The 11,782-nt window shown below is 41.7% G+C and overlaps 1 protein-coding gene across 3 annotated transcripts in view; it reads left to right on the plus strand.

Annotated features, from left to right (window-relative positions):
* Positions 1-723: 723 nt before the first annotated feature.
* lamc2 (laminin, gamma 2) overlaps positions 724-11,782 on the plus strand; it is a 26,099-nt gene continuing 15,040 nt past the window's right edge. Inside the window, exons 1-10 of one of the 3 annotated variants that reach the window (XM_084056523.1) lie at positions 724-922; positions 4,939-5,115; positions 6,868-6,988; positions 7,671-7,789; positions 7,953-8,084; positions 8,371-8,560; positions 9,214-9,326; positions 9,483-9,695; positions 10,471-10,641; positions 10,941-11,159. In XM_084056523.1, coding sequence (XP_083912649.1) covers positions 847-922; positions 4,939-5,115; positions 6,868-6,988; positions 7,671-7,789; positions 7,953-8,084; positions 8,371-8,560; positions 9,214-9,326; positions 9,483-9,695; positions 10,471-10,641; positions 10,941-11,159 — 1,531 coding nt within the window. In that variant the 5' untranslated portion in view covers positions 724-846. The remainder of the gene's footprint in view (positions 923-4,938; positions 5,116-6,867; positions 6,989-7,670; positions 7,790-7,952; positions 8,085-8,370; positions 8,561-9,213; positions 9,327-9,482; positions 9,696-10,470; positions 10,642-10,940; positions 11,160-11,782) is intronic. The other 2 variants (XM_084056524.1, XM_084056525.1) reach the window with 2 other exon arrangements.

The following is an 11,782-nucleotide window of genomic DNA, read 5'->3' on the forward strand; positions in this document are numbered from 1 at the left end:
ACACACACACACACACACAACCATATGTTTCACTGTCTGTTACTCAACAGTCAATGACAGTGTTGGAAGAAGTAGCAATGCCACAATGTAGAAATACTCTGCTACAAGTAAAAGTCCTAGTATTGTATTGCAATCATTAATGCTTCAATGTGTTCATCACTTTAACGTTGCAGCTGGTGAAGGTAAAGCTGATTGTTGACTGACATCACTGGAAGCTGAAGACTGGCTGGACATGCAGAGTTCTGGACAGGCAGTGTACCAGGACCTTAAGTACTACTGGTTTTATCTCCTACCAGGACCTCTAGTACTGCTGGTTTTATATCCTACCAGGACCTCTAGTACTGCTAGTTTTATCACCTACCAGGACCTCTAGTACTGCTGGTTTTATCACCTACCAGGACCTTTAGTACTGCTGGTTTTATCTGCTACCAGGACCTCTAGTACTGCTGGTTTTATCACCTACCAGGACCTCTAGTACTGCTGGTTTTATCTCCTACCAGGACCTCTCGATTTTTCTCCCAGTAAAATCACCAGCAGTGACCACAGTCTGTATCACACAACACCACCCTGTTCTATCACACACACAACTTCCTGCCTCTGCGTGTGTGTGTGTGTGTGTGTGTGTGTGTGTGTGTGTGTGTGTGTGTGTGTGTGTGTGTGCGTGTGTGTGCCCTGTGTGATTCAGATATGACTAAATGTGTCTCACACAGTACAGTGAGCGGCGTGTGACAACATGCTGGAGGCTACACAGGCGTTATAAAGCAGTGTGCTCTGCTGTTCTTTTCACACTGAACCGCAATCAAAGGATTAAAGTTGATTCTCATTGAAAGGATTTAATCAGCCATCATGAAGACATGTTGGCCATCTCTGTGTGCGTTCTTCACTCTGATCTGTGCCGTACACGCCACCTACCATTTACAATGTAAGTTTTTATTAAGTTATTATTTCAAACTATCTCTGATTTTATTATTCACATTTTTACTGTCTGCCACCTCTTTTTTTGTCAGCCACCAAAAGCATATAACTGCTGTCAGGCAGAAACCGTTACTTTTCAGAATATGGAGGGGAAAAAAACCTGTGTTCCGATGGATCTAATTTAGTTATTTAGTCACAAGTTCTCATTAATACTTTTAATTGGTTCAATATTTATAAAACCCAAACCCACACACACTTAACCATTTTTCACTTAACAATATATTTTAAAATAGCAGTATTTACAAGCTCGAGCTTGTAGATACTGCTATTTTAGCTACTTCTGTGTGACACTGTAGTGTAACAAAGTTGGCCATGAATTCAGGAAAAAAGAAAATTGGAATATGGAGATACAACGTTTCTGCCAGACAGCAGTGATATGCTTTGATGGTAATTATTCTTCAAGAACATATTCCATGTACATTCAAATCACATTTATGTACAATGTAACTTGTAATCTTGGATGTTTTTTTTTGTTTTGTTTTTTCTGTAGAATATGATGTATGTTGACTGTGACTTAAATATGTTTGTACTGGCAGCTATTTGAATGATAATTTCAATAACTGCATGACAAGTCGAATACTTCAATAATATGAGGCTGTTAAAATGTGTTGAAATGCCCCATAATGGTGTGTTGTGTTGGACCAAAATAGACTCACATATAATAAGAAATTATATCTGCTATCTAAAGTGTACATACCATACAAAGTATAAATCCCACAGTGTTCAGTGTTATTTTAGTGTTATTTTATCCATTTCTAAATTTACAACCAGTATATTTCATTGACCGGGGTCCCCCAGGGCTCTATATTGGCCACCTCCTTTTTTTTTTACCTCTACACCGAATTTCTCAGAGTCAGAGCACATTGTTAGCTTGTAGATGAGCTACTGTATGTTTGCCTCCAGAATAGCGACGTTATGGGGTTCATGTGGTTCAAATGAACTGTATAGGTTAAGTTCACTTTGAGTTTAATTAACTTTTTTTGTACTGTGTTGGCTTAAGAGTGGCTGGAAACTAAAAGGAAAGACAGACAGTCAGTCAGACAGACAGACAGACAGACAGACAGACAGACAGACAGACAGACAGACAGACAGACAGACAGACAACTTACTTACTCAGCACTTAATTCTCCCCGTACCGCGAATTCCTGCTTTTGATTGATTGAAGTTTGCAAATAGTACAGTGGTATAATTACACAATGATGCTAAAAGGAAAACACAAAAATCCCTAAGGGCTTGTTTCCATTGTGGTCCTGTGTGTTCAATTCATCAAGATTCATCAAGACCCTCTGTTCATTGATGCTTGCGACTGGCTTAGTTATTATGACAACCATGCAGGCATACAGTACCGTGGTCCATTTGTTCTCATGTTTTTGTCACTTAGGCTTGTTTTTCTTGACCACAATGTTAAAATGTAACAGAATTGTTACTTTAGACTGATGCTAATAGGTTCCTGGTTTACCTGATCCTAGTTTACTGATCGGCACTGTCTCTCTGCATTGTATGTGTTTACCTTGCTTATTGTACAGTAAGTTGCTCTGGATAAGAACATCTGATAAATTCCTACAATGCAAATTGGACAGACAGACAGACAGACAGACAGACAGACAGACAGACAGACAGACAGACATATTATTGAAACAGAAGGTGCGAATAATAACTCTCGCCCAGGGAGGAGCCAGTGTAGTGTTAATGGTCTGTGTCGGCTCTGTCTGTGGTTTGTCTGTGGTGTGACAGACAGACAGGCAGACAGTCAGACAGGCAGACAGTCAGACAGACAGGCAGACAGAGGTCTGTGGTCTCCTAGGCTGTCTCCAGGGTTCCATCGTGGACATACCTGTTGGTTCCATCATCATAAACTCAGCTCTCATGGTTCCATGATAACAAACGTAACGACAAGCGGAGGCTTGTGAGCAGTGGTGGAAAAAGTACTCAAATTCTTTACTTAAGTAAAAGTACCAATACTGCAATATAAAAATACTCTGTTACAAGTAAAAGTCCAGAATAAAAAAAATACTTGAGTAAAAGTACAAAAGTATTGGCATCAAAATGTACTTAAGTACCAAAAGTAAAAGTACTACAGTATATATTTGAAAATAGCCTAGGTATAAAATAGGTTTAAAGTGGTTAATGTATGTTTCATTATATCATAATTTATATCTGAAAAGTAGCTAGTAACTAAAGTTTTCAAGTAAATGTAGTGAAGTAAGTACAAGATTTGCCTCTGAGATTGGAAATACTCAAGTAAAGTAGGCCTACAAATACCTCAAATTGTACTTAAGTACAGTACTTAAGTAAATGTACTTAGTTACTTTCCACCACTGCTTGTGAGCCTCTCTATGTGCTGCTTACTGTGGGAACTGAAGCTTCGAGACAGAGGTTTACCTCACCATCGATGTAATCACTGCACATAATGACTAGATGGGTGTAATTATTACATTAGTGATCCTGAGGCAATTATAATCCTGTTCAGCTGCTGGTTAAGACCATGTCGGCTCGTCAGTCGTCACCATACAATATAGGATTCTTTATGGTTGCGTGCCATTGTACAAATGTTAAGACGTTCTAGCTTTTAGACTCTTTGACGTTTGCAGCAACATGAGTCAATATTGATAACATATCAATACAAATATAGGGTAACCGGAAGACTCGCCCCAAAACACACTCGCCCCCATTTTTTTCCGCGGACCAGCGGTTCTTGTATTCTGTTATTTGTTTTACTGAGGATAAGTTTAGAAATAAGTTTAGGGTTAGACATAGTTTTACTGAGGTTAAGTTTAGGAATTAGGTTAGGTTTAGGCATAGTTTTGCTGAGGTAATTTACGTTTAGGAATAAGGTTGGGTTTGGGCATAGTTTACTGAGGATACGTTTAGGAATAGGCCTACCAGGTGAACACCACCGGATTTCCCCCCGGGAAACTAGTTTTGGGGAGAAAAAAATAAGTATTAAAAATAAGTATGCAAAGATCTATGATTGACCATTTGATTGATCAAATACAACCTGCCTACCATACATAATATATGTATTTATTTACACGATAAAGTAATGTATTGTTATAATTAAAAACACATTTCATCTTGTCATCTGAAATCCCACCCTGGTGTTATTGTGAAAATGGTGCAGTCTATAACTCTTCTTTTAAAGGCGCAGGTTTGTGCATCATGAGAGCTTGTCCTTCCTTTCCCACATCTGAAACTGATTTGACTTGTGTGTGTCACTCATACAATACTATGTTGTGTTAGTGAGCAGGTATTTACAAGTCCATGATAGTTGTTCAAACCTCTGATAGAAAAACTAATCAAAACACACTTGCAGTCAACTATGACTATAAGTGTATGAAACGAACTGGCCCAGATTTCAATTAAGCACCACATCTCTCACTGATTGGATTATTGAAGAGTTTGCTGCAGACAAATTAAGAACAGCTAGACTACTCCTAAGGGGTTGAGGCTGCCTGTTATTCACTTACACTGTACATGGTATAGGTTAGGCTGTTTTATAATTTCAGTGGTATCGAAATTAATATGAAATGTTGGAAATGTTGTCTAAGTCCAGGGTACAGGGTGATGTAGAGCAGTGGTTCTCAAACCTTTTCATGCCAAGGACCCCCCAAATTGATATTTATTTGGCCGTGGATCCCCCATTTGAAATTATTTAGTGCCAGGGATATCCCTGGCCAGAAACAAAGATTTGAGTAAAAAAAATCGCTTTAAACAAACATATTCAAAGATATGCACTCGATGCCGCGCTATGAGCTTGTATATCCGCTATTTTTGAATAGCCAAAGTATAACATTAAGTGGTTAAAATGATTGTGACGCATCAACTAATTTTGCTGGGGTGGTATGGTACCACTTTGAGAACCAATGGTGTAGAGACATTGTATTGTGTTGTGTGCTAGTGCTACATTGAGTATTGTTTTGTATTATTATTGTGTTAATTGTGTGTCAATTTGTGTCATTCCAGCAGCCTACAGGTGTCTTTGTAACGGTAAGGCTCGGTACTGCCGCTCAGACACACTGGGTTTATACTGTGTGGACTGTCAGCACAACACCACAGGGCGACACTGTGAGACCTGCAAGGACGGACACCGCCACCAGAGGGCGGGGGAGAGCTGCTCGCCCTGCCACTGCAACCCAATAGGTGAGAGAGCAGTTTGATGAATATTCTTTAAAAATTGGGCCTCTTCTGACTTCCTTCACAGGTGTTACCAATGATACTAATGAAGGCTCTGTTCCATTCTGGTCAAACAGAGTCAGGGTGCTGATATTGTGCATGTTGGCTCACTAGAAATAAATACTAGTGGGTCTCAAAGTGTGGTCCAGGGACCCTCATGGTTCCTTGTTCCATTTGTACACTCTCAGAGTTATGGGGGTCCTTGAAATTAAAAAAAATTGAGAACCACTGTGCTACACTAAATGGAACAGAGCCTTCATTAGTGTCATTGGTAACACCTGTGAAGGAAGCAAGGAAGGGGCCCAATTTCTGTCCAATATGGCTGCACTCCCAAATGGGGTTTAGTTTTTGTGGCATCACTTCACAGGGAATTAAGAATCCCCCCAAAAAGAAGAGAGTAGGCTAAAGAACACTTGATCATGAATTGAAAAAATCTGTGGTGTAACGTACATTTACTCAAGTACTGTACTTACTGTAGGTACAATTTTGAGGTCTTTTTTTTTTACTTTAGTGGAGTATTGTCAATTTTTAATACTTTTACTTCTACTCCACTACATATCAAAGGCAAATATTGTAGTTTTACTCCACTACAATTATTTGAAAACTTTAGTTACTAGTTACTTTGCAATTATCAATTATTACATTACAAAACTTAACCACTTTAGCCCTAATTTATACATAGGCTATTTGAAAATAGCAGATCTACAAGCTCACAACGCGTCGCATCGTGACACATTGTGGGCTTGTAGATCTGCTATTTTCAAACATTTTTGTACTTTTACTTTTGGTACTTTAAGTACATTTTGATACCAATACTTTTGTACTTTTACTCAAGGACATTTTTTATTCCAGACTTTTACTTGAAACGGAGTATTTCTATATTGCAGTATTGATACTTTTACTTAAAGGACAACTTTGTTTTTTTTACAACCAAGGTTTATGTTTTAGATTGTAATTAAAGTAAATAAAAGATGAGTGTTACATTTTTTTAATTTACTGCTTTCTATAGTGTTAGCAATTTTCACAATCTTTTTTACAGTGGGCGGGGGCATTCTGTCCGGTGGCTAAATATGTATTTCTTTACACAATAACCCGACGTTTTCTTTATTATTATTTACAGTAGCTCTTCTAGCCCCCAATAACTCACATGTGGCCATCAAAGACCACAGGACCTTTTTTTATTGTGTAAAAAATACATATTTAGCCACCGGACAGAATGCCCCCGCCCACTATAAAAAAGATCACGAAAATTGGTTGTAAAAAACTAAAGTTGTCCTTTAAGTAAAATATCTGAGTACTTTTTTCACCACTGGAAAAAATATAATATGAAAGAAATCAAGGATTAACTAACAGCAAAATCAGAAATCCTTTTATAAACTCCAACACAGCTCTCAGCATATAATCATAATAATAAAAGGGTCTTGTATCTAGTTGTATCCATTACTAAATATTTAGTTTAGCTTTGCCATTGTTAATCATGGCCCCCTATCATTTTCAATTCATCAAACATTCTCTACTTTCTTTTCTAGTTTTTTGATTCTTCATTTGCCGTAAAGTAATGCAACTAAAACAAAAATTCTCCCATGTATTCAAGGCTTCACATGGGTTACCGATGGGGGGTGGGGGGTCATTACATATCCCTTTAAATATGGATATGTTTAGACAAAGGATAGAAATAAACTGTGAGATTTAATGAAGTGATGATTTGTATTTCTTCAGGCTCTGCAGGTCCAAGCTGTGACAGCAGGGGACAGTGTAGCTGCAGGTTAGGAGCTGTTGGCTCCAGGTGTGACCTCTGTCCTGATGGAAGAGGTGTCACTGCAGAGGGATGTCACCACAGGTACACACACACACACGCACGCACGCACGCCCACGCACACACACACACACGCTGAATGACACTACAACTACACTACACACACCTACACAAAAATATACTTATAGAGGGATGTTTATACAGGTACACAACTACACTACTATAACAGTAGCCTACATCCCCAGATGATTAGCTTAATGTGTAACATTGTTTTCTCACTCAACAGTAAACAGACCAACATACAGTATGAGTGGATACAGGGTATCTGCACATTTATAAAGTGACAATTTAAGGATTTTTAAGACCTTTTTAATACCAAATTGGCCAAATTGTCAAATGTTACGTAAGAAAGAGGCAAACATTGTGAAAATAGCCAGTTCAAATATGATTATTGTGGGGGGTCACGGCTTGAAAAGGTTGAGAACCACTGATTAGTACACTGTAGATCTGTAAGGCTTTGATTTAGCCACTTGAACCCCAACTGCAGGGGTTGGGGTTGGGGTTTCCAGTTCCACAGATATAAATATTGTGAAAATAGCTGAACTACAAGCTCACAACGTTTGCCTATTTCTTATGTAATATTTGACAATTTGGCCAATTTGGTGTTAAAAAGGTCAGAAACCAGTACAGAGCCAACTCAGGCAGTACAGAGGGTCAGATCAGCACACCGACGTGTCAGTGTGTGTGTGTGTTTATGTTTGTCCAGCAGGGAGCATCAGGCAGACCAGCCATCAGTTCATCAGTGTTTCTGTTACGGTCACTCCAGCAGCTGTTCCCAGACCAGCGGTTACTCTGTCTACAACATCAGCTCCTCTTTTACAAACGGTAACATTTATATTACCGAATCCATAGTAGGCTATACGTCACATGTCTCAAAATATACGAAAACGGATAGTGTGTGTTTGATAGAAAATATTATATATTATGTTTTAATCAAAAGTTGGTATATTTTGAAGCATATAAATGTGAACTAAAACATGTTTTGCAGATCCCGAGGGTTGGCGTGCCGCAGCGCCCCCTGGTGCTTCAACGTCAGACGTTCACTTCCGCTGGTCTCCTAAATACCAAGACCTGGAAGTGATCTCCAAACACAGCCTCCCTGTTTACCTCTATGCTCCCTGTGAGTCTCCTCTCCTCTCCTCTCCTCCCCCCCTCCCCTCCCCTCTCCTCTCCTCTCCTCTCCTCTCCTCTCCTTTCCTTTCCTCTCCTCTCCTCCCCTCCCCTCCCCTCTCCTCTCCTCTCCTCTCCTCTCCTCTCCTCTCCTCTCCTCTCCTCTCCTCTCCTCTCCCCTCTCCTCTCCTCTCCTCTCCTCTCCTCTCCTCTCCTCTCCTCATAAACATGAATTCATTAAAGTATCCCTATAAACTTATATTAATGTATTAATGTAAACCTGTCTTCCTGCCCAGCCCGTTACACGGGGGACCAGGTGCTGAGCTACGGTCAGAACCTGTCTTTCTCTCTGCGTCTGGACCGAGGCGTCCGCTACCCGTCCACCAGCGACGTGGTTCTGGAGGGATCCGGCCTGCGAGTGTCCGCCGCGCTGGGCGAACTGCGCTCTATCGTCCCCAGTGGTCACACAATCACCTACACCTTCAGGTCTGTGTGGTGTTGTTGTCACCAGAGTGTGATTTTTCGGGGCTGATGCCAATCCCGATTTCGTAGAGTCTTAGAGCAGTGGTTCTCAAATCTCAACCTTTTCTGGATCATGGCCCACTTGAAAATATTGACAGCATTCGCGGCCCAATCATCTGACCACTTAACAGGTGGTTAAGTGGTCAGATGAGTGTGCCGCGTGCTTGTTTAACAATTGATTGTTGTGTTCCAACCACCTTGGATCACTTTTTAATATTAATGTTATATTATGATTAAAATCTTACTGATTATTTGGGGGCCCACTTGCAATACCCACTAGACTAGTGGGCCCCAGCCCACAGGTTGAGAACCAGTGTCCTAGAGTGCAGATTACAGATGTTTTGACCCATATTTTGTCCAAAAAGTACTTGGTTTTAAGTGGTAAATAATCGGGACACATGATTGCTGATGCCGATGTTGTCCAAAAGGTCAAATAATGGCCGATATATTGGCCAGAGTGATATCGGTCGGGCTCCAATTATCACTGCTATATTAACCAGTGCTTTTACAAAAACACACTTCTCACAACGCTGAATGTTATTGATCTTTGTGTGTGTGCGTGTGCGTGTGCGTGTGCGTGTGCGTGTGCGTGTGTGTGTGCGTGTGCGTGTGTGCAGGTTGGACGAGCGTGTGGGCAGTAAATGGAGACCTCAGCTGTCCTCCACTCAGTTCCAAACTCTCCTCCACAACCTGACGGCTCTGAAGATCCGCGCATCGTTTGGACAAGATGGTGAGACTCGCCTGTCTGTCTGTCTGTCTGTCTGTCTGTCTGTCTACAGTACATCTCAATAGAATAAGTGAAAAGAGGATTTCTGACTCTTTAGTAAACATGACAGGAAGTAACTATACAGGAAGTAATCAACTGTCCCCCCCCCCATCCCCTTAGGGCGCGGTTACCTGGACAACGTCAACATGGTTTCGGCCCGCCGCGGCGACGGCGTCCCGGCGACGTGGGCGTGGCAGTGCAGCTGTCCAGAAGGTTACTTGGGAGAGCGGTGCGAGCGCTGCGCCGCGGGATTCAAGCGCACCGCGCCCAGCGACGGAGCCTTCAGCCCCTGTCAGCCCTGTCGCTGTGCAGGAGGATGTGACACCGAGACGGGTGAGAGGATGAAGCCGTGGCCTTGAAACTATAGGGCACAGGGTCTTTATGTTTGTGTTTTGTTGGGATCGCAGTGAAATTGGTGAACAGTTAAGGGAAATCCGCTTTATTCATAGAGCACATTTAAAACAACAGCGTTGAACCAAAGTGCTGTGTAATCAGTAATACAAATATACTGAAATACCAAGAGCAAAGCGATACACAATGAAAAATAATACAAAAATAAGCCAATCCCCAAATGAACCCATTAAGACCTGGAACGCATCTGTGTCACTTTAGATTTCTTTGGGCTATTCAAAAATAGCAGATCTACAAGCTCATAGCGCGGCACCGAGTGCCGCGCTATGAGCTTGTAGATCTGCTATTTTTGAAAAATCTTGGGGAAAAAAATGTTTTTGATTTTTTTTCATAAAACTGTTTTTAGAAAATATTTTTAAGAATCGCCTCAGGGTTAAAATGTGAATTGTGGTTGTATTTGGTATCCCTGCTCGTCTATTGAGACATTTAGATTGTGTCAAAGGTCATGTCTCACCTATAGACACAGGATCTGACACAAATTTTGACCTGATGGTCAAGATTCAATGTATCCATCCCCTGAGCAAGCGAGCAGGCTCTATTAGCTAAATGGTAAAAATGTCAGCACTTGCACAGCAAACCGGGTTCAAGAGGAATTAACTCTGATCTATCACTCTGGATAAGAACATCTTGATAAATGACTACGTTGCAATTATAACTATTACTGGTATGAATATCTTTCTTTCTTTCTTTCTTCCAGGTGAATGCTTTTCAGCAGATCAGAGTGACGCCGGGCGGGGCTGCTCTCCTGGTCACTATAGCAACGCAGAGCGACAGTGTATCAAATGTCCTTGTCCCCACGGGGTCACCTGCTCCGTGACCCCGAGGTCACTGAAGGTCACCTGTGACCCCTGCCCACCTGGCACTACTGGTAAGTCACACACGCACACGCACACGCACACGCACACGCACACGCACACGCACACGCACACACACTGGGTACACAGTAGTAGACTGTGGTTGCTCTGGTCAGCAAAGTTTTCAAAATGTGTCAATATCATTCAAAAATAGCCAATGTACAAGCTCTTTTTAGTTCTAACAGAGTATTTTTATATTGCGGTATTGCTACTTTTACTTAAGTAAAACATCTGAGTGCTTCTTCCACCGCTGAGTAAATGTACTGAGTTACTTTCCTCCGCTGATGAAACAACATCCCACAATGTTCTACAGGTTCTCACTGCCACATATGTGAGTCAGGTTTCCACGGCGACCCTCAGGGGATGGGGGGTCAGCCCCGCCCCTGTCAGCCCTGTCACTGCAACGGTCACGTGGACGCCTGCGACCGCGTGACGGGGGCGTGTCTGACGTGCGCGAACAACACTAGAGGGCAGCACTGTGAGAGCTGCGTGGAGGGATACTACCACACACACACCAATGAGAAATGCACACGTAAGTACACACTGCTGCACGCGCGCACGCACGCACGCACGCACGCACGCACGCACGCACGCACGCACACACACACACACACACACACACACACACACACACACACACACACACACACACACACACACACACTACATACATACTCAAATACTTAAGTATTCGAAAGTACAAGTAAGTTTATTGTTGTTTATTTTGTATTTTTTGTATAAATATATTGCTGTTTGCTTTCATAATGCATTTACAGAATGCATTCATTATAATATGAATCCACATGAAGAAAGCACTGACTAGCTTGTAGAACCACTATGCTACACAAAGCCTATAGACGAATCCACAGACACGCTGCCTGTAGGCAGCCATAGCTGCGATGTCCACACCGCGACACCGCAGCTATGGCTGCCTACAGGTCTGTGGATTCGTCTGCATAGAAATGCAATTGAATAAAACAAAATAAGAATTAAAACAGTAAGGTTAGCTGTAGTCTCGCGTGGCCAGACTGTTGCCTCCCACAATTTTCAAATGTTTCCGGTCATACAGTCTGGGACTCGGAAGCTCTGATCATGATTAGAATATAAAGCGGATGTGAAGCCTCCTCCTCACTTCCGTTTCGTCTTTACAGTCGC

The sequence above is a fragment of the Gymnoscopelus microlampas genome (genome assembly GCF_963454915.1).
Source record: "Gymnoscopelus microlampas genome assembly, chromosome: 5".
Taxonomy (NCBI): domain Eukaryota; kingdom Metazoa; phylum Chordata; class Actinopteri; order Myctophiformes; family Myctophidae; genus Gymnoscopelus; species Gymnoscopelus microlampas.